The sequence below is a fragment of the Metarhizium robertsii genome (assembly GCF_000187425.2).
Source record: "Metarhizium robertsii ARSEF 23 chromosome Unknown MAA_Scf_8, whole genome shotgun sequence".
NCBI lineage: Eukaryota > Fungi > Ascomycota > Sordariomycetes > Hypocreales > Clavicipitaceae > Metarhizium > Metarhizium robertsii.
In genome coordinates this window covers 794244-821815 of record NW_011942226.1, presented here as the reverse complement: position 1 = coordinate 821815, position 27572 = coordinate 794244, and the positions used below count along the sequence as shown (strand labels likewise).

At 51.4% G+C, this 27572-nt stretch overlaps 6 protein-coding genes across 6 annotated transcripts; 4 read left to right on the top strand and 2 right to left on the bottom strand.

Moving 5' to 3' along the window:
- Positions 1–2637: 2637 nt before the first annotated feature.
- MAA_11492 (polyprotein) lies at positions 2638–4389 on the top strand (the record flags this gene model as incomplete). Its single annotated transcript, XM_011413486.1, has 4 exons — positions 2638–3019; positions 3093–3206; positions 3271–3839; positions 3892–4389. 4 exons carry the CDS (start codon positions 2638–2640, stop codon positions 4387–4389), a joined length of 1563 nt encoding a protein of 520 aa, XP_011411788.1.
- A 456-nt stretch (positions 4390–4845) lies between these two features.
- MAA_01036 (MFS transporter) lies at positions 4846–6432 on the top strand (the record flags this gene model as incomplete). Its single annotated transcript, XM_007819034.2, has 3 exons — positions 4846–4889; positions 4942–5161; positions 5221–6432. 3 exons carry the CDS (start codon positions 4846–4848, stop codon positions 6430–6432), a joined length of 1476 nt encoding a protein of 491 aa, XP_007817225.2.
- Positions 6433–12582: 6150 nt separating this feature from the next.
- Positions 12583–14427, top strand: MAA_01035 (peptidase C65 Otubain; the record flags this gene model as incomplete). The annotated part of the gene is made up of 4 exons (XM_007819033.2): positions 12583–12654; positions 12800–12886; positions 12976–13039; positions 13154–14427. 4 exons carry the CDS (start codon positions 12583–12585, stop codon positions 14425–14427), a joined length of 1497 nt encoding a protein of 498 aa, XP_007817224.2.
- A 3923-nt stretch (positions 14428–18350) lies between these two features.
- MAA_01034 (peptidase s33, tripeptidyl-peptidase) lies at positions 18351–20261 on the bottom strand (the record flags this gene model as incomplete). The annotated part of the gene is made up of 1 exon (XM_007819032.1): positions 18351–20261. One exon carries the CDS (start codon positions 20259–20261, stop codon positions 18351–18353), a length of 1911 nt encoding a protein of 636 aa, XP_007817223.1.
- Positions 20262–23369: 3108 nt separating this feature from the next.
- On the top strand, positions 23370–23645 carry MAA_11491 (transcription factor Cys6; the record flags this gene model as incomplete). The annotated part of the gene is made up of 1 exon (XM_011413485.1): positions 23370–23645. The coding sequence occupies one exon, from the start codon at positions 23370–23372 to the stop codon at positions 23643–23645; it is 276 nt and encodes a 91-aa protein (XP_011411787.1).
- Positions 23646–25356: 1711 nt separating this feature from the next.
- On the bottom strand, positions 25357–27363 carry MAA_01033 (cystathionine gamma-synthase; the record flags this gene model as incomplete). Its single annotated transcript, XM_007819031.1, has 5 exons — positions 25357–25923; positions 26010–26337; positions 26403–27035; positions 27103–27197; positions 27259–27363. The coding sequence occupies 5 exons, from the start codon at positions 27361–27363 to the stop codon at positions 25357–25359; spliced, it is 1728 nt and encodes a 575-aa protein (XP_007817222.1).
- Positions 27364–27572: the final 209 nt, after the last annotated feature.

The following is a 27572-nucleotide window of genomic DNA, read 5'->3' as shown; positions in this document are numbered from 1 at the left end:
GTATGGATGTCTCCAAGCATATATCAAGTTGCCAGCTAACAAGTCACAGTAGTTTACGCATGGCCTCTCTACGACCGAGTGACTCAACGTAAGCCAGAATGCCACCGTTGCAGAAACCAGCTTGGGAGTGTCCCAACGTGGGATGTGCTCCAAGACGCATCACCCTTAAACGAGGGTCTGCATGTCCAACGTGTCAGCGGCCAAGGACATTCTCGCTGGCGAACCACCCAAAAGTTGGACCGCCTACAGATGTGCCAGTTGTCCAGATCAAGAACAGAAAGTAGGAGGTGGAAATCCATCAGACTGCAGGGGAGAAGGAGACGTTGGGGTGGTGGAAGGCGGCACCAAGAAAACCATGGAGACACTCTTCGGTCAGGCGCCATCTAAATGTCGGGTCTCGTCGGTACCATGTCTAGGATCACAGTAATTCCACTTCTCTTGTGGCCAGATTCACCCGGGTTCCCCTCATTTGGTTTGTTGATGTCCCATGTGTTGCAGCCTCACTCTAATCCTGAATGCTGTTGGGTTACCTCTCTGGCTTTCTGAGTCAGCGACGGCTGAATTTTCCAGCTCAGCCTCAGTATTTCCATTTTGACGGAACGAGCAGCCTAGGAAGTGTAAAAAAATTCCCGTCATTCAACAGTTGAGTGTCACCTGAGCGTCAACTTTTTGCCATTACATCTCCGCGATACGAGTAATCAGCTGACTCGCGTGTTGTACTTGCCGTCTTCCGTCTGCCGTAAAATGGAGTCGAGAACCAGAGTTCTCATGCGCGAATGAGATAATACCGTCATCTTCTTGCCTTGCCTTTTGCTCTTTAGTTCTCGTGGTTTTATTGCGCTCGGGGTCTTGGGTGAATTAGCTAAGTATACTCCAAAGATCCACCTAAAGATCCCGAGAAAAACCATGGGCAACTAAAGCGTAGAGGGCACAACAGGGAAATGACGGTAATATCTTATCGAGATGCAAGCCGAGAATAAATGCTATTTACTTGGTACAGGCAGTCGCCTGATCGGGCATTGTTAGTCTTATGCGACAGAAAGACAACGTTGCTTCGATTGGGGTTCTCTAAAGTTCTCCCAGAGCGAGCCGCCAGATCTACCACGGGAACGAATTGAATCGGAAGCCGAGCTTGAGCTATATCGTATCATATCTGAAGGCATCTTCACCCAGGGATTCGAAAAACTTGGGCAAAAGGGCCGGCAGAGATGGTGGTAATGTCGCTATGAGATGAGCTCAGGGTTCGTGGAGGCTCTCTTTATGCTGTATGTAATTCAGATGACTGGGCTCTATTTTCATTGCTCTTTCAACGTCCTCGAAGGACAATCGGACCACCTAGAGCGCCCGAGAAGCAAATCTATTACTTTTGTAAGACAAATCCTAAGGAGAGCGCCGTGTCGCAGAAATGGTTGCTTCAGAGTGGGCGCAGCGGAAGCAGATGGAGATAGTCTCTGCTCAAGAGCTGTTTTGATACTAGTCTGGTGCCTTATTCGAAGAAAGTCTTGTGGAGTCTTCTTCCTATTCAGAAGAAAGGGAACTGGGGTTAAAAAAAGAAAAAGAAACGGTGTGCACCAGCTTGTGAGAGTCAAGGAGCCAATCATATATGAGGAGGGCCCATATGGCTTCAACTGCCTCAGCTCACATAGTACCTCTGATGTTATCAGGCAAAAGGTGCAGACAGTCTTTGTCGAAAGGACGAGCGTTACTGGGATCTGCAAAAGAGCAGAGACGTCGCAAGCACATACACATGACAATTGTTTGATATAGTGTTCCGCCAGTTGATTCGAGGCGTATCATAATCCGAGTATCGGGTTGAGTAATCTCCATCGAGACCTGCCACGGTTCCCGAAGCCTGAGACAACGAAGACCAGGGAAGAAGCAGGCCTGATATTTGGCCTAGTTGGCAAATCACCCTGTCTGGCAAACCGAGGATAAGGCCCACTCCGGCGACGCCATCGTCCGCTTACTCTCGATTTGCAACCAGGGTAGCAAGGTGGACATGAAGGATTCTCAAGCTGACCAACCGGGTACAAGTTCCTGCTCTCCACGCACTTGCCGTCATCGTTTGCATGCCCATTCGCTACAAGGACGATGAAATGCGTGGCACTGTGATGCAGGGCTGAGAGCAATTCCGCCACCAGCAAGCCACGGCTATCATTGTTGGCTACTTCTAGATCAATTGTTACCTGCAGGTCTGACAGTTGGAATACCTTTTCATTGGTTTAATAAACCGGTGAAGGCGCCATGGGTGTAGTACTCCGTAGTCCCCCATGGAAACAATCGAGCAAATCGTTCGTCATTGATCGCATAGTTACTCCGCAGTTTGGCACTGACTAACTATTCGTGGATGTTCGGCGCTAAACAATCCGTTTTCGGGTTCGGATCCCGTGTAACAGTTCCCGTTAGAGTTCTGCGCTATTTGGCGAAATGTTCTTCGATTTTTGTTGTACTTGTCTCTTGTTCTTCTTCAATTTCGACTATTCCTTATTGCTTTTCATCAGGCTTAGTTGATTGCGACCCTTGTCTGTTGCAACAGTGCGAGACACAATCAAAAACCGAACCGCACCCTCCGGAGCGTGTCTTGTTCACCAACGGCCAAAAAAACTATGCTGACCAGACCTATTGGAATATTTGAACATGACTTTTGAAGATGAGGAGAGACGTGGCGGAACCCCCAGTGGTGGCGTGGAAAGAGAAGCAGAGGATTATTTCGGGCATGTTTCAACTGAAGAATCGCCTCTTCTTAACACGGATCTGCCGCCAGATGTCGTACCAGACAAGGCCATTCAGCACTTGGTTCTGAGCATGTGCGTGCTCTTCGCGTTCATCGTCGAAGTCAGCGTATTCATCATGCAGCCGCCTTTGCAGCAAGTGATGGAGGACCGTATCTGTGGCGAAATCTACCCAGATCATCCAGTTGGCATCATGTCAAAAACTGATGACCGTTGCAAAGACAACAGAGTCCAGACAGAATTGGCCATGCTGCGATCATGGGAAATATCAGCCGAGATGTTTGTTCGTAAGTTCTTCCCATGCGCTGTGGACCAAGCCTCGTAGAAGAAAGTCTAACATAGCATATCGTTCCGATGCAGCCTTCTTTGTGCAGATCCCTTACGGCATCATCGCCGACAAGTATGGCCGGCGACCTGTCCTGTTCCTGGCCTTGTTTGGAGCCGTCATCCAAACTGCCTGGATTCTCTTAGTTTGTAAGCAAAACAAACAGAAGCTGGTATACATGATCGGACTGCATCACGGCTAACAAGGACACAGTGGGCATGCCCAACTCCTTTCCTGTCTGGTCAATGTTGTATGGCAACATTGCGTATCTCATTGGAGGAGGCGGGCAAATGGCGGCAGCCATGGTATGGACGCTGCTCGCGGATGCCATCCCCGTGGCCAAGCGCACGAGCGTCTTTTACCTTCTATACGCCATGATTCTCATCATAGGGGTTATCGTAAACCCCATTGCCGCACTGCTACTCAAAATCAATCCTTGGATTGCACTTTGGTTAGGGTTCGCCATGCTTGTGGTCGGGCTCTTTGCGTCGCTGTTGGTGCCAGAAACGCTGGCGCTCCGTCTACAGGCCGATAGAAAGCGACCTCGAGGTGCCAGTGTCGATGGTCCGATGCACATCAGCAACAACCCTCGAAAATCCTGGCTCGAGCATGCTGTGTTTTCAACGAAAAACGACATGGGCCACATCTGGCGCTTTATTTTTGCTTCGAAAAGTGTCATGATTCTTATATTCGCCTACGCGATCAACTATCCAATAAAGTTGAACCAGACATTTAACTTGCTGCAGTACATGACCAGGAGATTTAACTGGGAGTGGTCAACGGTACGTCGCTTCTTTGCATCTGGAAAGCGTCTTCGAGTAACACGTGGCGTAGGCAACGTACATTTCCACGGTTAGCAACATCACAGCAGCGGTCGTGCTTCTCGTAATATTGCCAGCGGGGTCATGGGTGCTCGCGAACAAGCGCAGGGTCGGAACTTTGAACAGAGATTTAATCCTGGCTCGCATATCGCTAATATTCGTCATCGCGGGGAGCTTTCTCACAGCAGTCGCCCCTACCGTGTGGCTGTTCATCACTGCTCTTATCGTCACGAGTCTCGGTACCGGATTTCCGACCCTTTGCAGAGCCTTGCTGAATGCTGTTGTCGAACCTCATACCGTTGCCACTCTGAACACAACTGTGTCGATGATGGAAACTGCCATGGGCTTGGTCAGCTCTCCAGTCCTAGGGTGGCTCCTCAGCAAAGGTATGGAGCTGGGCGGAGTGTGGATGGGACTGCCATATCTGGTTTGCGCAGGGCTTGCAGCACTCACAGGGGTAATGATACTGGCATTTAGACTGCCAACAGGATTCGCCCAGTCATCTTCATGAGCGCAGTGCATGCAGTGTGCTGAGATGGTTGAGTCCGTGAAAAGGCGTGCAGCGTTCGGTAATTAGCAAAAGCAGTAGGCCCTGGTTTTCTACCTTTCAAAAGAAAGATCTTTTTTCTAATATTTCGGGGAAACTTGAAAAGTCCGAATATTTCCGGAACAAATGTCTTGATCGACGTGGATGTCTAGGGGAAACGAGGCTCAATTGACAAGGCGTGAGGTGTGTGCAATTGTGCCTTATCGATAAGAGCAGTTGCTTGGAAGACACGCATCGACCAGCCCCGCGCCTGCCCAAGTACTAATTGCATCTCCTCCAACAACATCCATCACCGACACTGAATTCCATCAAGCTCTGCGGCGGGCCATTATTGGTCACTGAATCCTTCTTCGTATTTGATGGTGACGTGCCGCTTCTTTTTTTATCTGTTCTAGAGGAATAATCAACGAAGAACTCAGGATGTCGGATGATGAGGATTTCATGCAGGAGTCGGACGAGGAGCAGTATGGCAGAGTCACATCTGCTCTAAAATATTCGAGCTAACCTGAGCTTCAGATACGACTTTGAATACGAAGAAGACGAGGACGACGAGTCTGGAGATGTCGATATCGAGAACAAATACTACAATGCGAAACAACTAAAGCTTACTGACCCTTCCGATGCGATTGGCGAATTCCTTGGGATTCCGCCTCTTGAGGAAGAGAAAGGCGAGTGGGGCTTCAAAGGGTTGAAGCAAGCCATCAAACTAGAATTCAAGCTGGGAAAATACGATGAGGTGAGATGGTTTTCATCGGGTATACTCTGCTTTTTTTCACATTGCTAACGCTTCTCTAGGCAGCGAACCATTTTGCAGAGCTTCTTACCTACGTCAAATCAGCCGTCACGAGGAATTATTCCGAAAAATCTATTAATAACATGCTCGACTACATTGAAAAAGGCGCCAATGGCAAAGAAGCCGCGAAAAGCATGGAAAAATTCTATTCTCTTACCCTACAGAGCTTTCAAAGCACCAACAACGAGCGGCTGTGGCTAAAGACGAATATTAAGCTTGCCAAGCTGCTCCTTGATAGGAAAGAATACAGCTCGGTTTCTAAGAAGCTTCGGGAGCTCCACAAGGCTTGTCAGCGACCTGACGGCACAGACGATCCGGGTAAAGGTACATACTCGCTGGAAATTTACGCCCTCGAGATCCAAATGTTAGCCGAGACCAAGAACAACAAACAGCTCAAGGCTCTGTATCAACGAGCACTGAAAGTCAAGTCTGCCGTTCCGCACCCTCGTATCATGGGGATCATCAGAGAATGCGGCGGCAAAATGCACATGAGTGAAGAGAACTGGAAGGAGGCACAAAGCGACTTTTTTGAGTCGTTCCGCAACTACGACGAGGCAGGATCTCTACAACGTATCCAAGTACTCAAGTATCTACTTTTATCTACGATGCTGATGAAATCCAACATCAACCCATTTGACTCGCAGGAGACGAAACCATACAAATCTGATCCTAGAATATCAGCCATGACGGAGCTTGTCGACGCTTACCAAAGAAACGACGTCCATGCATACGAAAAGGTATTGCAAGGCCATCAGGACATCTTGGATGATCCATTTATCGCTGAGAACATCGACGAAGTCACCCGTAATATGCGAACCAAGGGCGTTTTAAAGCTAATAGCTCCATACACCCGCATGAAACTCGAGTGGATTGCGAAACAACTCAAGATATCGCAGCCTGAGGTACAAGACATACTTGGATTCTTAATTGTAGCCGGCAAGATCAACGGAACAATCAACCAACAGGATGGAATCCTCGAAATAGCATCCGACGCCGATATCAAGCGTATCCAGGCCATGAGCAGCCTCTCCGCATCGATATCAGAACTGTTTGGTGCCGTGTTCAATGAAGGTGATGGTTTCCGAAGCAAAGAGCGTGATGGTTCCTTTGAGCAGTCAATGGACTTCCAGGGCCTCTCCATGGGAAGAGCACTGCGTGGGGCAGGGCAGCAACGAGCAAAGAAGGGCAAGATTCCAAGCGCAATGTGGGCATGAGACAAGGCCTGTCTAGTTGTTCATAAGACATCAGAATAATTAAATATCTCTCTCACCTGCCCCTTGTTGTAATCCATCTTGAGAATTATAACGCTATTGTAGAGTCGGTCAACGAAAAATCGCCGTTGGTTGTTCTCGGTTTGTTCTTTCGTCGGCTTTGTCTCTTTGGTTTCACGATTGAGCCATTGTTGAACGCTAGAAACCCCCCCCCCTTTTTTTCAAGGGGGCGCAGAGCGTGTAGAGCAGCTGGTCTGCCAAACAAGAGACGTTCAGGCTGCATATACAGCCGTGTTGGGCAAGTCGGCGACCATTCGTGTGTAGCACGAAAGGCGAGGAAGAACGAGGAACTCGACACTGGGCTTGCGTCCTGGAAGGCCCCAACGCAGCAAGAGTAGACTGAAATCGACTATGAACCGAAACTGAGAATTTGGGCCAAGAGAACCGTGGTAGCAGTCGTGAAGCTTCGCGTGCTACCTGGCGTTGAGATACGACATTACTCGTTGACTACAGCTCGGGACACAAATGCACCAAGAAGGAAAGAGAGACCTTCTCGGACGGCGACCGCCACAAATATTGGCAATACCGCACACCAAGCACATAATTAATCTATCAGATCCATCACAAATGACGGATTGTGCTGTCTGTATTTTTTTTGCCCCCCACTCGGGCCTTTGTCGTCCGCGCGGAGGAACTCTTGCGAGCAGCCATCCGAACCACAAAACAGCTCTTCCAGGGACAATCGCATGTCGTCTGCAGATGACGGGCACATCTTGTGCTCGGGCACGAGCTCTTGCCACAAGCTGGACACAATTCGTAACACAACATGAGTCTTTTCTGCGGAATAGGCACAGAGTGGATTTGTTTTAAGGAGGTCACGCAAAGTTATCTGTTCAAGACCCGTGTGCACTCCATTGGATGTGGGTCGAAGGGTACGACTTGGCCGGCTTGTTAAGCTCGTCATAATATCTCATGATCCTTTCGTTAATGGCCATGATAATATTTGCCTCCGATATGGCCACATAGAATGACATGGGGTACGGAATAGATGACAAAGAAGCATACGAAGTACCATGCCGAGCCGCATTACCAATCTGGGTGAAACAGGCAGAGACGGGACAGACTGAACAGACTGAAATCTGTACCTTTCCGAAGGATGCTGTACGACAAAGGCGAAAAAAGACACAAGTGCGAAGCCGAAAAAGTCACATATACGTGATGCTAGTGTTGTAATGTGGTGCTCATACGGCGACGGGTAATTCCGTAGAGACGGATTCGTCAATGCAAGAAATTCCACTCGCAGTTTCTGTTGTTTTGGGTCAAGTGACTCACGAAAATAACCACAATAACGACATTGTATTCAACAGTTTCACACGTTGAGGCGCCCACATGCGTTCAATAGACTCAGCAACTAAGTAAAACGGGTTTCTGGTCACCGTGGGTTCCTGCATCTGAAACAGCAAGCAACAGTCTGTGAGAGATATTCTTGTGCAACGCTCTCTTGCCTGAGAGATAGATGGCTATTGCTGTACGGAGTACTCGATACCAAAGGCGGCTTCACAAAGCAGAAAACAAGCAGCAGGATTTGTTACCCCTCTTTGTCGGCTCGTCTGAAGGCTAGGTTGATCTTGCTGCGAGAATTTAACCCTACTTTTCGGAGACTTGCAACACAGCTGGAGAAGTCAAAGATATGGTCTGCTTCATGACATGTGAAATAAACGACCCAAGTGACAAAACATGACCAAGATCGAGACTCTGAGAAGACCATCGACCCTTGAGGGCCCAACGACAAGAGATTCAAAAGTGGGAACTAAACCTTTTACCGAGAGGGGCGTCTGCGTAGAGGATCGGTGATATCGAGACAAAGTTTGTTATCGACGTGCTGCGATCCGTTGTGGAGTCGTTCACAGGCATTGCATCTGCGTAGAAATTTCCTACTGGATCAGCCGATTTGGGCAGAGCGCGGGAGGGTTGCAGCCCGGTACAGAGCCGTACCCATGTGCATCTCGGCATTATGCCAGGGTTCTGCTGGATGCGAGTGGCGAAGGCCGCCGAGGAAGTTCAGGGCAGACGAGCATTGGTGTGTCGTTACGTGGTTCAGGTTTGCTTCGGACTGGATGATGTGTGCGGGTTGCATGCGAACCAAAATGCGGCGGATGCAACCCTTTCGTCGAATTTTCTGTTATGAAAAATGATGGCTCGGATGGTGTCGAAGGGCACACTTTTATGACACTGGTTTACATCATCAGCCATAAACAATACTGCGTTGATTGCCAGAAAAGCATTCTCAAGCTATATCCAAGTAAGACTGCCCATGGCGGAAAGCCTTGGGGAAATCTGCGAGACTGATGATATCGGACCGGCGTGCGCCCCATCTCGGAAGGGTTGCCGTCGGATGCTAGTAGCCAAGGCTTGTTAAGCGCCTTCTGACTTGCGAATACTAATACTACTAGTACTGTAACTCGAGACTCAGAGTGCCGGGGACCAAGCCACTTCCCGGACTGGAAGCTGAGTCTGACAATGTTCCGCCAAGAAATGTGGACAAGGCCCCATCTTCCTTCTCTGCTACTGCACCTCGAAGGATCATTATCAAAAAGGTGTCACGGCAATTGGTAAAAAATGAGACCAGCCATGCCTGGCTTGCACGAACCGTAGGGGTTTGGGGTCGAGGCAAAGGCCAAAACAATGACTCGCGGCGGAGCTGGAGCTGGCTGTGGTTGCGTCCCGTGCCGTTGGTCCACTTATGAAATCTGGACCAGCTATGAAAAATAACGGTCCTGCATAACGTCAAAAGCTCGCTATGTATGGGGGAGAGAGTCTCGACAACGCTAGCCGATGTGGTTGTGCTCGCCGGTGCTGGGCCCTGAATCCCGAGGCCATCTGTCCAATTTCCAGCCAGCATGGCCCAAGCAAGAGGCATGCTGTTATCAAACCGGTCTGATCTGAGTCTCTTCACCTTACCCAGGACCGTGGATGCTCGAGGAGCAGCCGCTGCCGACTTTCAATTTCACATAATTGCCTGTGAGCTAATAGGGCTCACCACGGGAACGTTGGATTGGCCACAAAGCAAATGCTATGCACGATGGGTCGCAGCAGAACTTTAGCCCCCAGACCCTGCGCAGGATTGCTTGTGAAGTGGTGTGTCCTTGTTCTCGAGTCTAAAATGCGCTTGCCGGCGACGTGCACACCTTCGATGGGACGTGGGCTGGTTTGTGGTGCCACGAACTGGACATGGAGTTGACGTGAGGGCCAAGCGTTAGTGGATGTGGTGAAGCCGACTGGACTGGACGTGCATTGCAGATACTCACTGACACATTGATCGACGTATAAGCTCTTTGCGACGCGTGCAATGAGCGTGCAATGACGACGGCCAGACAATGGGCCATTCTTGTTGCCTCGAGCAGTTGCGATTGTTTTGCCCTCTAGCGCGGTGTTTGCCGGGATATCTTTTATAGCAGCGGGAGATATAGCCATATGGACAAGGACCAGGGTTTTGACAAGGACCGCTTCCTCCGGCCCCCGAGAAGTCCATGCCGGTCTGTGAGGACGAGGCAAGCAGGAGTGATCAAGCAAACAAGCAAGAAGGCCTCGAGAGCGAGCAAACAAACGAGCAAGGAGAGACAAGCAGCAGCTCGTGCGCTCCTAGTGCTTGGTAGGGGGCTTGACAACATGTGAGGTCGACAATCGTCTCGGTACCATGTCTTCAGCAGCACAGCTCTGCCCTGGAAGCAACGAATGGCGTCGATGCTGGCAATCTCCCTTCAGGCCCAGTCCTGACACTTTTATCGCGGGCTCACCCTTGTCGACCCCCATCTTCCGCGAGCCCCGTGTTGGTCCGCCTCCTCAAACATCTGACCAGGTCCCTTTGCCCGCAAAAAGCTCACGCCTTTGGCCCTCACATGGTCCAATAAAGCTTCTTACCAACGGGGCCCCTGTCGTACTTGCGGGCTTCAATTCTCCGCTTTTCAACAGCTCTCCGCCCCATCGGCGTCTGCCTGTGAGATTGTCGCGGCACGGAGAAGAGCTGTGATCTGGGACAAGCTCGGCTCCCCCGCCATGTCATCATCTTGGCCAGTGCAGAAATCGGCTCTGGACTGGGCCACCATCTGAAATTTCTCTTCATAGTACATACGAGGTTCCGTGGCAAGAAGAGGTGTGCCAAAACAACCGTGCTCATGAAGACGGGCCGTCCGGGAGACGGCGTGGCAGCCGAAGGAGGGTGAAGAGGGGAGGCTGCATCTGCATGCAACGGCCTGGCTGTGCCATTTTGCGATGCCTCGAGGCGGACGACGGAGTCGATGTCGATGCCCATGTCGGCCGGGTCGCCTGGACAAGGACCGGTCGACCACCTAGGACGTTGACATCTCGGTAATATGTGGTGGATGTAAGTGAGTAACATGTTGTACTGTAGTAGTATGTATGCCTGGATGTGTCGCAGTTGCGTCGCCAGACCCTCTCTGGCCATCCAATTGTTTTGGCCTGTCGACATTGCATCGGGGCGTGCTCGAGTGCTTCGACCATTCGACCTATCTGGGACCCCGAGCTGCTGTCCGTGTAGGCCATCGCAGCTCGTCTATATTATTTTCCACCTCCTCTAGATATTTCTGTCATCTTTCATCTTTGTCGACCTGCTCCGTACTTACCTCGGCATTCGTCAGCCCGGACTTTCGGTTCCCGTCTCTTCAAGATCAACGTGTGTTTGGTGAATTGTGCTTTGCACACCGAGAAGGCCACCAGTCCTGCTGCCGCCCAGAGACCGCGATTCATTGGCTACCCCGCTGGTGCCTTGTTCCTTCCTGTGACGTCTCCAACACCGGGCCAAGACAATTCCACGATACACTGAGATTGGCAAGAGCAATTGCTTTGCGACGGCTCCTTCCTCACAAAATCGTCGCTTTCAACTTGGGAACTCTGCTCCTTCTTCCACTTCCCTCGTCTTGCCTCCCCCTCACACTCAGCAAACAACACACGATCTGTGGTAGGCTTCGCCGCCGACCCTCCACGTCTTTCCTTCGTCTCGGCTGCCCGGTTTTAGCTGGATGTGACTCCTCACCCAGCCGTGATTATTTTCTTCTTTATGCTGGTGTCGATCTCCCGAACCCAGGCTTCTACGTCTTTGATATTACACAGCAAGGCCAACGTCTGCACACGGATCACTACTCAATTTCCTTGGGCCCACGATAGCTGAAGCACAATTTCCAAACCAAGTCTTGCATCGCCAGTCGTTGACTAGTGCGCCGACGCACACAGACCTAATCGAGGACAAAGCACCAAGGGCCACAACGCTTCGACAGCCGAGGGCTCGCTAACCTGCCGTCTTCCAATCCCGGCTCGCCAACCACGCCCCAACAAGCTTCACATCGCCAACATTTCCGCTAACGCATGCGCTCCTGCCTCTCAGCGCTCACACCATCGAGACTTGTCGAGCCGGCCGTTCCTAGTCTGCGGCTACTACCGCACCCAACCCTCCGCTGCCCTGTTCCAGGCTCGGCAGTTCCCCCCACCCACACAGAGACGGTAACGCAGGTTAGTAGTTGTCCTGCAACAGGCGAGTCGAGTTTACCCGGTACAAGAGGAGGACTGATGTTGGACTGAACAGGCTTGTTGACATCACACAATCTCTGGGCAAGCGACGGACTCAAGTGACGCTCACGCTGCTCAACCCGAACGCCAGGGCTGCTGGTACCCGATCACAGACGTCGGAACACGCCACTACCGGATAGCGACAACGATCCACGCGACAAATTAATCGTCTCTTCCCCCGATCTGCGTCTTGAACCATTTCGTTTCCCCCCTCATTCTTTCTGAAGTGGCGGCATGTTCCAGCCCCAGTCTACACCGTTTTCCTCTTCGTCTTTCTTTTCCTCGTTGCCATCATCCCATGGCATAGATTTTGCACCACTTTTTGGTTTACCACAACCCGCACATGCGGGAGAGAGAGAGTTTAGCCCCACACATGCAGGACACCAGCAGCAATATCTTGCCCATACGGGTGTCGCCACTGGCTCTTTGTCATCCTCGTGTGCCACTGACGCGCTCCACCCGCAGCAACAATACCACCTGAGCCAACAGCTTTCACCACGGCCACCCTCGGAGCTCTCGCTTGTTGCTAACCGTCAGCAGCAGCATTCGCCGGGCAGGTCAGCACCAAGTATGGAGGAGCCAAACGGCCATGATATGGCTGCGCAGCAAGAGGCAGCAAAGGACTATCGACCGAAGCTTCAGGTGGGCTCTTCTTCAGTTTGCTCTGCATGCGGTGTGTGCTGCGCCAGGAGCAAAGCACCTCCGATACATACACTACAATCTCCTTTAGGGGAGTTGAAGTCTCTGGTGGTCTTGTATCAATTTCTAACCAGACAAATGTCAACAGGGGCCTTTAGTAGGAGAGAAAACTCCCAGTGAAGTAATCACAAACGAATACGCGAAAGCAGATCAAGTCTACGTTGAGAAGACAATCGTAAGTCCTTCACCGACATGATCAATTACTAGCTATTAGTTGTATCTGCATTTGGGCTGCCAAGTTAACCTTCCTGTACTATTCCATAGGCACTACCCCAAACATACTCACACTATCGTCCTATAAGAGGCGATGGCAACTGCGGCTGGAGAGGTAAGCTTGTTCCTCATTTCGTTCAACGATAGCCGCGTTTCCCGTATCCAATCATGCGCCGGAAATTTCCACAAAATTTGCTTCTTGAGATAAAACATATTGACAATCTTTAAGCAATCGGGTTTTCCTACTTCGAGACTCTCATTGAGCGTGGCGACCAAGCTCAGATTGAAGGAGAGTTTGCGCGCTTGAAAAGTTTGAACCATTTGCTGGCAACAGTTGGCGAGTACAACTACTTCGAAGACTTTGCCGACGAAGCCTTTGATCTGATTCGCGAACTCGCAAGAATTATCGACAAGCCAGCCGCTGCCCACTCTTTACTTCATCAAAAGTGGAATGACGTTGCTGTGGAAGGCAGCCTCATATTTTATTTCCGGTTGTTGGCGGCAACGTTTCTAAAGGCAAACGCAGAGACATATGCGCCTTTCATCCCCGGAGGACAGGGTGTTGACGAATACTGCAGCCATAATATTGAGGTAGTCAATCGCGAGATTGAGCATCTAGGCATCGTGGCATTGGCCAACATACTCCTAAAACCTGTCAACTTCGTACTGGAAATTGCATATCTGGACCGAAGTACAGGAAGTCAAGTCAACCAGTATCGTTTCCCGGAGGAGGCAAATGACAAGGATGTCTCATCATTGGGCACATTCATATATCTTCTTTATCGACCTGATCATTATGACATCTTGTACCGAACGCCAACGGTAACGGCCTCTCCGCCGCCTGTGTCGTTGCAAGTAAATCGAGTTACGGGGTTTACGCACAACACTGCATTTAATACCACAGGTGCCTCGATGGGCGCTTTCTCTACCGTGGACTTTGGTGCTCTTAGCATGATCCCTGGCTTGAGCACTGGATCTTCAGATGGACTAGCGGGTTTGATGTCCATGCCAGCAGTGACGGCACCAACTAATCCTATTATTGGAGATGCCTTTTCCTCTAGCCAACAGGCGGTGTGGATGCCACAATATGGGACAGACATACAGTCGACCAAAGGAGAGTCCCCAGCGCAGCCACCGCCAGCAGTTGCGACGGTCCAGCATCCTTCACCATCTCCTCTTCTAACACCAACCACACCAATGAGCTCCAATGCCCCAATGATGCCTCCTTCTACAAACCTGGGCCCTCAACAACTCCCTTCCCACATGGCGACTCCTGGCGCCACAGGATATCCGATACGATTTAGCACCCATCAGCTCGAGTATGAAAATAACAGCTTCCCCGAGCCCACCTTCCAAGTAACAACAAACACTTTCAAGAATAGTGTGTGGAACAGGGCTCACTATGGGAATCCTGACTTCCAGCCGGAGGAATGGAACCCTGAAGAGGATGGTGCGGAGAGCCGACTAGCTGGAAAGCGAAAAGTTAGAAAGGACTCGTCTTGAGGGTTAGGCGACGGTGGATGTGTCTTGGAAGAATATTCTACAGGCATGCACGCTCTTCTCAATATCAACTCAACAATTACAACCACTACGGAATAGAGAAAAAAGAAAAAAACAGCATTTATCTCGCGTGGATGGCTGATACCAATCAATATGAAAATAATGGGTTTCACTGATCATTAATATGCAGTAAGCACAGCAGCATCCTGTTGGTGGCGGCTTTGTATTTGGAAAGCAGTATGGGGTGAATGCAGCTTGGGAGGGATATCGACAATGGCAGTGAGTAGTGTTAATTGAGGAAGTTGTCTCTTGAGATCAACTAGGGGGTTTTGAGGGCTGTGACAAGGAGCTGGCGTTGAGGGGATATAACATCAAATATGATTCTATTACTTGTCAAGTCTTCAAAATCTCCCCCTTCCAGAAGCTATGGGACCCTCATGCGAGCATGGCATGGTTGGCTTAGTTTCCCGGGCTCTGCAAACCCACAAACTCCCAATAACGCCCGCGCTCTGTCATCAAGCCCGCGCGGGTGCCTTGTTCAACAGCCTATTCAACGGCCCGTCCGTTACCAAATGCGTAAATGCGGTTAGCGTGGGCAAGAGCAATAGTTGTCTGCCCAACAGCGGCAGCAGCCAACGCCTGCTGCACCACAGCCTCGGACAGGGGTTCAAGTGTTGAGGTTGATTCATTCAAGAGTCTTGATGGACAAAGAATCTTGCAAAACTCCTCTTTAGCGTGTGTAGGCGAGACTTGCGATATTTCGGGGTTGCGTAGTACTGCTTCCGCCCGCCTGAGACTTTGATGCCTCGTGGTCCGATGAGAATATTGAGTTCAGAGGATCGGGATTCCTGGTGCCATGTTCGAGGCTCCATCCCAGACTCAGCCCTTCTTGAGAGTCAATGGGTATGGAAACGGAGGGGGAACATGGCACAAGCTCCCAAACGTTTGCGTCTCGACAGGCCTGCCCGATAGCACCATCCGTCTCGTCGCCATGGCCGATGATGCTATCACGTATCGTTCCGCTGCACGGCACGGCACCTCTGCTCCACACTGCGAGCTGGCCCCGAAAGCCCTGCAGGTTGTCATGTCGAATACCCCCCTTCGTTATTGGATCGAGCGGCACTCTCGGGCGGCTTCACCACGGAACTCTCCCCGCTGCCCGTCGTGCCGACCAGGGCGACGAAGCGACCTGTTGACGCTGCTGTCAATGTGATAGTATGCAGAAATGATGCCGTTTTGCCGTCCGGCGACGGATATGCAAACGCCCAGTTTGCGCAGTGCCACCTCCCCCTTTGAGGAGCCTGGTGTCAATCTGTTTCTTGAGCGGCCAGCCCATCCATCCACCGGCGGCTGGGCCGGGTCTCGCGTGGCGTCTCGAGAAGCAACGCTGCATCAATCGTTCGCGCCGCCCGCGTCTGGGGTATACGAGGAGATGCGATGCCACCTGACTGCGCGATGCTGCGTGGCGATGAAGCAAAATGAGGAAGTGTGAGTACATGCACTCCCCGCCCCTCCAGTAAGGACGAGGCGCCCCCGTACCGGAATGAGGGACGTGGAGATGGCTAGTACTACCGATTGGCATATTCCAAAGAGGAAAGAGACAAGTACTTGGCTTTTTTTGATGGGCGCTGCGCGTCCCCCTCGGGCAACTTGCTGTTGGGCCGCCTCGATGAAGCATACACGAACGGCAGGCCTAGGGAGGATGCGACCTCGGAGTGCGATCGACGCGGTGAACTGCTGCATGCCGGCACAGGGTGGCGGAGGGATCGTGGGAGCGAGCATCGTGTTGCCGGAGGATATTCCCGATGGCGGGTATGCCATGCCTGAGGAGAGTCGAGATGGTGCCGACCAGATCGGGTGCTGGGATGGAAGTCTCCTGGTGGTTGAGTTGGAGGAGAAACGATACGAGACGTATCTTGCGGCGCTGAGAGACCCTCTGCAGGAGACTGGTGTCTTTTTGCCTCCTTTTTTTGTAGCTTTTTCACTTCATGTTGCATCTTTAGCTCGATTGGCTCCCTGTTACGGCTATTGTGCTCCTCTTCGTCGCCTTGAAGTCTTTGTGCGGCCGCGGGGGATTTGAATGTTCCACGCTGGCATGTGCGCTCGTCATGGCTTCCTTGCTCGGTGACGGAACCGTGCTCCATGAGTCAATACTATCATCTTGTTGGCGCGTCGTACGGTTGATAACCCATGGGCGTTGGCGGCCGTGGCTGCGTCTTCAACCAAGTGTGCTGTTGTCTTGGGTTGTTCTAAAGTATTGCCAGAATAGGGGGGACTTGGGTCTGGATCCCACGGCTCACTGTTTCACAGAACCGGACCAAAAAGTAATGCTGTCAACATGGTCGTCTTCAACGGGACAAAGATCTTGTGACGGCCTTCATCTTGGTGCGGATCCGAGGGATATCCAGCTCGGAGGTCTCTGGGCCGTCAATACGAACCGAGTCAAGGAGTGGCAGGTAGAGCCTCTCCGGCAAGGAGAGCGGACTGGACTTGCCCGACCCTGCCGGCCCAGCGATTGCTGTCGTTTTGGCCTGCCGGTATTTCCAGCGTGAAGTCGTCCGGAACCATCTGGTTCCCTCCTCACGGGATACACGAAGCGCACATGGATGAAGCCAGTGTGCCTAGACGCATCATTCGGCCTTTTCCCTCGCCTGTTCCCTGCTATCGGAGTGTCCTGCACGCAATAGTCGCAATGTTTTATTTGCAGCCGCGCCGGCCAAACCTCCCCGTGTGCGGAGTGATTTGACCAGATGGCGCACCCGGAATTACCGACGCAAATGAAACGGTGCTAGTTTTAGTCATTTTTACGTTCCTAGAGTGCGTGAATCGAGATTCAGTCAAATAGGCAAGTGCGACAGCGTCCAGTATGAGAGCCATGATGCCGCCATTGAGGAGGCTCACGAAACTCTTTGCTCTAAAGCCTGATTTGGTGCCGCTGTAGCGTGGAGATGGAAGAGCATCTTCATGTACGACTGAGAGCCTCTCATTGGCTTCTCCATCAATGTGGAAGAGAATAATGAGATTGTCGGTAAGATCAGGTCGGCTCTTGAGGAAGTCGAAAAGGGGGCAAGGGGAACAAATTTACTAGGCCGAGTGTCACGGTTCAACCACACCAAGTAAAAGGGAATACCACTAGTGCCTGTTATAGTAAACCTTATCTCTTAGTTGTAGATGCCCTGTATTTCACCCGTTGACATCGAGTCTTGATCATGTGCCTACATGGCCAATTTGTTGGTTGGCGTTGAACAGGCGGACAGAGAGTCGTGGCTCAAGAATGGGACTGGATGCTGTAGCGATGACCACAACTCCAGGCCTCATGCAGTCACGTATCTTTTCCGGGAGCGATTGGAAACAGCGCAGTAGAAAAGCAACCAACTAGACACATGCAGGTTACTGAATAGCTAAATATCTACTCACGAGTCACAACGCCGCCAGAGGGACAAGTTACTACCGATCGTGGGGTTTGTGTCAACGACGATGCAAACCTAAAACCAAATATCCCAACGCTTGATAAAGACACCGTCGGTTACACGGTTGGCTTACAACAAAGGGCGTTGGGGCAACAAAGGTTACACAACAATAAAAGCAAAGGCCACAAGGCCACAAGGCAGTCCTAAGCGAGGGTTGCCCCAGGCACAAGCCGTCACTAATTTCTTGTATTTATAGGGGCTTTCTGTCCCTTGAGGCCTCGTGGGAAATGAAGGACCCTTAATATCTTAAAGTCGATTATCATAGTCTGAATAGAACACTTGGTTCTAAGCCCAGTTACTCTACCCTTGTCACACCGTCATTCTGTCAGAAATACGGTGGGATAATGGCACAGCGAAACATGTACTTTTTCAAAAGGTCAAATCAAGCCGATTGTTCTTCTCTATCAACTAGAAAAAGTGCATTATAGATGATGCTTTACAAACGAGGGCAAAAATCTAGAGAGGAAGCCTCATCGGTATGTTGCCAAACATGGGCAAGGATCGCTTGTGGTTTGTACGAGTAGAATTGCGGTACGGCTTCCCATTGGCGTAGCAGTCGGTCTCTCTCTTGTCTGGAATGGTGCCATTCAGCAGGTATCCACGGATAATAGCATTGGTGCAGTCTGATGGGTCGGGCGAAGAACCATGCCCATACCCATGGTGTACCACTAGCCTGGCATTTTCCATGCCCATTTCCTTGTGAAGCTCGCGAGCGTTTCTAAGAGGCGTTACAGGATCGTGTGTTTCCGCGATGAGCAAGACTGGGTGTTTAAGCTTGTTATTCGAGTCGCCCTGATACAACGCTGCGCCTTGGGGCCAATACTTGTTGTAGTTTTGGCACGGAAACACGGTTGCAAAATTACCACCTCCGGTGAGGAAGCTCTTTTCGGTCAGGTTGCGCCAGAGGGATTCCCAGAAGTCGAGGCCACTGGCAGGAGGGCCGTCGGCGCTTGCGTCTCCGCATACCACCATGGGCAGGAGCTCACTCGCAAGACCCAGAGGCTTTTCAGGTTCTTGTGGTTGGTACGCGTATTGCCCGTGTGCTATAGAGGCCGCTAGTGTAGTGTTGCCAGATTCCAAATCCGCGAGTGCTTGAGCCACTTCTGGCCAATGTCTCGGCTGATAGAGCGCACCTCCAATCACCCCTATTATAAGGCTGTATGTAATAATAACTGGCCCCTTTTCCTCGTCGTAAGCTGGTATCGGACGCTCGGCCAATCCGTCCAGGAGCTTTGCCATCCTTGCCTTTAAGCTATCCAAGGTGACCGCGGAGCCATTCGTTGGCTTGGCAAGTGCGCAGTTACTAGGGCCGGCGGCGACACATTCTCCTAGGAAACCCTCGTTCCAAGCATCCGTGGTGCTGTGGATCGCAGTCGATGCGTACCCCCCCGTGACTCTGTGCTCTCTAGAGTAGTCAACGCCATCTAGGATAAGGCGTCCTGCCTTGTCTGGGAACATGTTGGCGTAGATTTGACCAAGCGTAGTACCGTAGCTAACCATGTATCCCGTTAGCTCTGGCTCTCCAAGGGCAACGCGGATTGACTCGACGTCGCGGGCGACTGAAGCCGTCGAGACAAATCGCGGTACGTCGCCGAGTTCCTCAAAGCAGGCCTTGAACCTGGCGTCATTTACGGCGTTGACCAGCTCCAACTGCTGGCGAGGAGACGGGGACTCCCTGAGATCTTTACCAACCGCCAAGTTCCAACGGTCCTGGAGCGCAGCCGGGTAGCAGTCAATGGCGGGCTGTGACAAGCCCACGCCGCGAGGGTCGAAGCCCAAAAAATCAAGCACTCCATTGCTTAGTATCTGCGAATAGCGGCCCCCATAAAGGCCAAAGGTCACGCCCTCCCCCCCGGGGCCACCGGGGTTCATGACGATAGTTCGAGCACCCTTCCCCTTGAGCCCAGAGGCTTGATACTTGGCAACGGCCAAGCGATGAATTCGCGAATCCGACTTGTTGAGGTAGTCCATGGGCACATCCAGGTATCCACAGAGGTGAAGGCCCCTTCCTTGAGTGGAATTGGAGGAAGCAGGTGTTGTCGCATTGCCAGGCGCCGGCCCCCATTTCCAGTTGTCCGGGTTGGGGTCAAACCTCTTTCTCCAGGTCTCTTGGGGATTCGTATCGTTCAGCAAGGGGATGCCCTCGATGGTTTCGTTTGAAACGCAAGGTATGAAATGAAAGGGGTCATCCGGCTTGGGGAACTCTCCCGTCGCGTTGGCGGGATTGGCCTGGCGGCTGTGGTGAAAAGCTGCAGGTGAGGCTGCCACAGACGGCACCAGAGTCGGCGCAATACCGATGCCTAGAATGGCCAGTCTGGTCAGGAAACCCGGGGCATTGCCTCCTGGCCGTTGATCTGCCTGCTTCATCTTGTGCAGGCAGAAAGACTGTATATAAAGAGAGAATGAGTGTGGGCTTAAAGAGAGGGTGAGGAAAGCGGTAGCGGTGCAGACATTGAATCCAGAGAACGGGCAGCCAAAGGACTTAAATATTCTGGTCGAGGTTTGTTTTCCACCCAGATGAATCCACGTTCATTTTCGGTACTGGGGGGCTGGCCGTGTTGCAGAAACACAGCCGGCCGCCGACCCACGCCATGATGTCGAGTTCAAATGTGATGTCAATTCAAGGTTGATGGTTGATGTCCAGGAGCCCAGGACCAATTGGCAAGATCGAGTTTGCCCGGATTGGCGACGGCAGGTGGTGGGGCTGTGCCTTCCCAAGCGCCTGGGGCCGCCGCCACTTTGGCTCCACACAGAGCCCAGGCCAGTGCCATGGGACTAGTCGATGCTTGGTGTCAACGTTGACGTTATTATGGAAGGTGCTGGATGCTGGCCTTAAATTTCCGGCACCTTTGGCACCAGTTGACCTTTTGGCACCTTTTGGCACCTTTTGGCACAGCTATAGATCCCCATAGAGCCCCACTCCTGGTGGCTCATCATCCATTCAACGTTGATGCTCCACGCCACGTAGATTTAAATATCTTGGTCGTCATCATCCCGCTGACGGGCGGCTCTTTTTTTGGCCTCGCCCAATTCAACTGCGCGGTTATTAGTATGCTTATTTTACGCGCCACGACTGCCGCCACCGCGCGGTTTGTCGGGGAAATGGGCACGCAAGCCACTCGTGCGTTGAAACCCGGCGAGCCTGCACTGTACATATGTGAAACATCAATTGATGGCACCACGAGTCAGTATCTCGCTTCTGTCAGCCTGGTTGTGGAGAGAGCACGCGGGCAGTGTCGGTGTCGTTGGCACTTGTGTTGCCAAAAATTCATGGTACTGGACTCTTGGAACCAGGCGCAGCGGCAGGGCTCGTCACATTTTAGCGTCCAGATGACGATCTCCGGTTCTGGCACCCATGAACCATAAGAGTTCATTCATGGCCCTGCCGCATCTTGTCGATAAAAACGTCCCCGGTCCATGCGACCAACTAGGTACGTAGTTGTGCCAACGCCCGGCTTGTAGGCTGCTCTGCATGGATATCCCTAGCCCAGTGGAAACAGAAAAGAGAAAAAGTGCATCGAGACGGACGAATAAATGGAGAATCGGCATAAATAACAGATGAATCAATACTCCGTACATCTAGACCGACTCGGTTTCCCGTTCCTTGGCCGTCGCCTGGTTTTGTCTAGGCCATCTCGTGCAACCGGGCCCCGTGGTAGATGCTTGACTGGCATTAAGCCATTCTCTTAGCCTCCTTGTCCTCGCTCTATTTACTCTATGTACTATTCTAGGTTGAGAAACTCATGTCATTCCTGTGCTTGCTAGAACAGCTTCATCCTATTCCGACATGTCTCATCGTATACTATCCCCAGCCGCCATCATGAAATCGCCAGCGAGTACTTCGCCTCATCCACGTGCCGGCTGCACAAAACTATTGATTAATAGAAGGGGTGGCTAAGCCAGCACCGAGTCCACCAGACCCGATCCCGGTTGGTTTTCCCTACCTTTGCTGGTGCCCGGGGATCCCAGCACAGTTCTTGGTCAATCAGATGCGTTCGCTCTACAATCGGAACCAAACCGCATTGCCTTGGCGCGCACTTGCAGAAAGGAGTGACGATGCCTATTTTCCTAACCAGGTTAACATGCCCGCAATACTCGTTCGCCGCCCCGCCCCCGTACGGGCCGAGACAGGAACTTCGGTCTTTAATCAATCTATGCTTGCTTGGTAGGCCATCTGTAACCTCGCGAAATTGGGCCCCAATTAACTTGTAGCCCTGCAATTTATGCCATGAACCGTCGTCTGTCAACCCTAAGCACTGTTGCGGGTCGGCAAAGGTAGATAGACATGAGGCAATAGCCATCTCGAGTACAACTAACACCGAGGTCATGACAAATAAACCATCTAGATTCTAGAACAGAAACAGGCAAAATGTGTTTCACTGAATTAGCTACTGAGCTAACGCGCTCTATACTATAACATATTATGGTTGCTGCTCACCGACTGTAGACCACTCAGCCTAGCAACTACTATTTTATGGCCAGACCCCTTTTCAACCTCATCACCTACCCTGTGCAAGGAGCTACCCTGTACACCTCCCGGCGACGTCTTGTGTAACAAGTCTATATTACCATGTGAGGCACGCTTTCTCCAAGCTTTACTCTGGAATGCTCCCACCTCTATGACAAAGCTGCCAGCGCAAACGAGTGCCTGCGTAGTAACATTGTCGATATACGGGACATGGAAGGTCGTATTTCGGTAAACGCATAAAGTCTGTATGTGTCCTTGAATCGCACGGCACGCCGTATAGGGCCCAAGGATGGCACTGTAGTTGGTGACGGGTGGGAGAGACTTGTACATGATGTTCACATGCCAGACTGGGCAAACATGCAGCAAGGAGGCTTATAACGTTGGAGTTTAAGTCACACATGTCCTACTAGCTATGGCGTTAGATTCTTTTCTATTCAATGTTATCAATAGAATTATTTCAATTCCCCACCGTGCAATCCAAGTATATTGTGAACACACATGTATAGGCGGTCGTTCTATCGCGAGGCCCTCTTCATAGCACGAGCAGTCATGTCCCACACTTTTCGTCTCTTGCCCAGGATCCTCTTCGGGTGAAAACTAGGTTGTAGTGATTCATCTAGCAGGCTGAACTGTATGAAGCTGTGCTAATTGTCAGGTTGCTTGACATGTCCTCTACCTCGGGATGTGAGATACTCCCGAAGCATAACATCGCTTCGTCACTTGCCTGCTCCTGTTGGTTCAGCCAGAACCCGGGGTCAATAGTTACGAGCTGGGCACCACAAGCAGACAGACGAAGCAAGTTGATGTCTGAAAGACAATTATAAAGAGTGGTTTGTCAAGCCAGATACGCGTGTCGATGTTCATAGTAGGTTCCCTATCTAATGATAAGGGCAACACTCACCTGACGAGATGTACGACATCATATTCATCTATTCCGGGCCGTCACAAACACGATCTGGACATGGCATACGCCCGTCCGCCGCGATAATAGCGTTGGCCTCGTCAAGATGCAAAGGCGTCCCGCTCTCCGCCTTTACAGTTCTTCAGCCCGCAAGTTTAGTGCCCTTGTCGCCGGCAGAGTACCTGGAATAGCGTCTGATGAGGTTCGTGGCGCAGGAAGCATCTCGGCCAGGAGTACTGCCCCATCTGGCCCGCCAATTCCCGCGTATTGCTTGACATCAAGAGCCTTGACAGGTCTTTGCGCTGCATCTTGGCATGAGAAGGATGCCATCGAGCTTCTCGGTGCTTTTGCAGCTCGCCGTGTCAAAAGGCCTGGTAGCTAGGGTGTAAAAGCTCCACGGGTACCCGCTGGTTCTGGATAATATTAGGCAGTGAATGTTAGCCCAAAGGATTCATGGGAGAGAGCTGGGCTGCCCATGGCTATCTATTGATAATCTTGGGTTATTTTGGGTGCCCGCGTAAGACCTAAGCCCCCAGCCACGTAATTAACAACACTATTGACGTGATAACCTATTAATAGATATTATGGGTAGCTATAAGTGCCCATCTTATAATAGGGTATATGTTGATCAATTTATTGATATTGGACCTATATGACAAAATGGATAGCGCATATATCTCCCAAGAAAAGCTTGGATACCCACGGGTGCCCAGGGGTGCCTATTTTTACACTGACCCTGCCGGTAGCACTGGTTCCCGTCTACCTTGGGAAGGAAAGGGGCGAGAAGCAGGGAGGCTAAAGAGAAAAGCTTCAAAGGTTGGCGATGGACAGGTGAGGTGGCCTGATCGATGACTTGTGCCTCGGGCTACGTCTTAATAGAACCCGAAAAAGTACGAATAATGAAGAAGGGCCAAAGGGGGAGGAAGTAATAGAAATAAAAGGACAGATGAATAAGACGAGTAAAACCTAAAGACCAAAAAGAATATTCCCTTATGTATCTCCCATGTTGGCATCCGTCACGACTTGGTGTAAGAAAGTACACCAGAATAAAATTTATATTTTCATGAAATTCAAATTACCAAGAATTTTTGACGATGTCTTCAACTCCTCAAAACGAAGCGAGTTGCTAAAGAGCAAGGCCGTGAAGAAGATGCTCAATCCGCGTCGAGCCAAAGACGGCCATGCTTGCGACATAACACGGCTGTAGGTCATTCTTTGTGGTTTTAGGAGCAAGAATGAACCAAGTTGGTAGTTTTAGAATTACACGAGCCATGACAAGTTACAAGCTCATTAGCTTATTACCACCAGACAGCACAGCCAAAAGAATCAAAGCAAACGCTGATACCATTATGAACAAGACGCTGTAAGCTACAATCGAGACAGTTCGTGTAGTTGAGTAGATGAGCTTTACTGGTATTTGTCAGGTTTAAGAAGACGTCAATGCCACATACATGCACAAGGACAGGACACGGCGTGCTTACATGTGTAGCTTTCTGCCTCTTTTCGCATGTTTATGTGGTCAACGCTGCAAGATGAGCAATTCACAGTCAGTCAATCGTAATCAGGGCGGTAACGGACCTGTGCCATGGGTAATGGCCGATGGCGATGCAGAAGCAGCAGGAATCCAATAAAAGCTCAGCGGGTGTTTGTAAACAGACGAGTTGTTGGCACACTTGCGACGACGCGCCGATTAGAGTCAACAAATATACCCGGCATAGTTCTACAATTCACTGTTGAAAAGTGCCATTTAATCCTTGTATGAGATGTTGCGATGGACCAACGGAGCGGAATACGTCAAGTTTCCAAGGTTGGCAGTCCACGGAGCGGGCAATGACATGGACATTGCGTTTTTTCTCACAATCATCATGCTACGCGAAACCCTTTAATCGAGAACAGTAATGTCAATTCTTGACGAGTGCATGAACAGAGGATGTAGTACGCCACGCTGTTAAACTGCACCGGCTACTACCAATGTAATATCGCCACCAAATAAAAGGTCTTTTCTCTTATAATCCGCTCCCCAAGCGTCGACTATATAAACAGCCCCCAGCCTCTCGAGAGCTTCTGGATCTTCTATTCCGCCACTTGCCTTGTCATACTAAGTTTCCCCTTTCCCCCTTTTCAGCTTCCTCGAGCGCCGATCTGATCTTGCCGACAATCTCACCAGCATCCTCGAGGCCCACGCTGATCCGGATGACATGCCGCGGCAGGCCGTACTCCTCGCACTTGTCCTGGTCCCAGTAGCACGCCAGCTGGACATAGGGAACGGCAAGGGTGAAATTGGTGCCAAAGCTGGACCCCTTGCAGACGTCCAAGTTGTCATAGAAGCCCCGCGCCGTCTTGGGGTCACGCATCACGACACCAAGGACGTTTCCGTAGCCACCCTCTCGGCGCATGTGTTTCGTATACCACCGGGACGTTGGCCCGAGAGACGGATGGCTGACCTGCTTCACAGAGGGATGCTGCTGCAGGAACTCGACCACGGGGACGGCGTTGGCGTTGCTCCTCCGTACCCGGGCGGCCATGTTGGCGGAATTCCGCTTGAGCGCGGCCACATCACCCGGGAAGCAATACACGCTCTCGTGCTGAATGGCCAGCTGGCTTTGGATCCTCGTGTAATGCCGCGAGTTGGGGTTCACCACGACGCTGGACGGTGTAGACTGATGTTAGTGTTTGCATATCGACATGTACAGCGTCAATGGTGTTGTTGACGGCAAAAGGGCGTGTCAAACCTGCCGCCTGTTACATCTGAAGCCCCGCTAAACATCTTGGTCAGGCTGCTCAAGACTACGTCCACAAATGGCAGAATGTCGAGGTTGACAAAGTTGCCCGCGGTCTCGTCGCATGCAACGATGAAGTTGTACTCGTCGGCCAGGTGCCGGATCCGCTCGAGATTCGGCGAGATGAACTTGATGTTGCTTGGAATCTCGCAGAAGAGCGCGGTGACATGGTGGCCGGGATTCTTGAGCATATTCTCAAGCTCATCCAACTCCTTGTCAGTGCCCCATTTGAAGGAGATGGCTCTGTTCCAAGGAGACCTCCGCAGCACATGTACCGTCTCGGGATAGAGCCAACTGTAACAAGGCATGTTAGGCGATTCGTCCGTCCTTTGGGAGCACCTGAGGGTAAGGGTTCTTACCCGTAGGCAACGACGTCCGAGTTGGGAGCAAGAGCCGCCAGTGCTTCAGACGCCGAGAAGATGGCATGGATGCCCGTCGGGAAAAGCAGCACATCTTCTGCGCTCACCCTCTTGAGCTCGGGGCGCTCCGAAGTAATAAGATGCGCAATATAAGCTCGTACCTGTAACAGGTCGTCCGGCGCAGATAGACGCCACGGATTCAACGTTGGGCTTTCGCGATGTCTCTGGAGGGGCGCGAGTGTTTGAAACGACGGGCATGTGGAATCAGAAGCGAGAAAATCCAGACTCTCCAAGCAAAATTGGGCGTGGCGGGTTGTGATTCCCGCGCCCGTGTCCATCCAAGCCAGCATCGACTCTTTAGCCAGGTCAGTTGGGAACACTACCACGGAGAAATCAGTCCATGTATTCTCTTCCTCATGGACACGTGCTTCAAAAGGCAAGAAGAACCGAATGGTGTAAATGTCAGGAATGGCGTCTGGGCACGACGTCTTGAGGGCAGCTTTCAGTGCGCCAGCACAGTAATTTGCGATTCGGATCGAGGGAAAGACCATGCTGGAAATTGTATCGCCACGGATATGCAGCCGTTCGCGCACTCGGTGGATGAGATTCTGAATCGGCTTGCCAATGAAGAATCTTGGTTTGTCGTCGTGCAACGTTAGTGGCATTCTGCCCAATTCAACTCCATCTCATCTCACCGTACCTAGGATAACTGTACTCGGCCTTGTCCCTGACCCCCTTTTCTCTGCGGGCCCATGCAATGACGGAGTCCCATGTTGGCAGCGAGGAGCTTATGGCCTATGCGGAATCAGCTTTAGGATGCTACAACACTGCACATATGGGAACATCAAGGACTTACATGAGGCGTTGTTGGGGGCTGTATATGGCCCTGCCCTACCGGTAGGGCTCGTGGTACTTTGTGATGAACCCAGTTCTCCCGAGAGCACTCCTCGGAACTGCTCATATTGTCGAAAACGAAAGCGAAGGCGAGTGTCGAGATGAGCTTGGATCAAGGTCGACCTCGGTGGCACTGGTGCAGCACTGATGGGTCAATGGGACAATTATAGAACATGGCAGCAGTCAATGGACACGACTTGAAGCGTCCGGCTTGGAGCTATTGAGTTTACGTTTTGCATGACTGTGTTCTATTCTTTCCAACAAGGACAGGTGGAC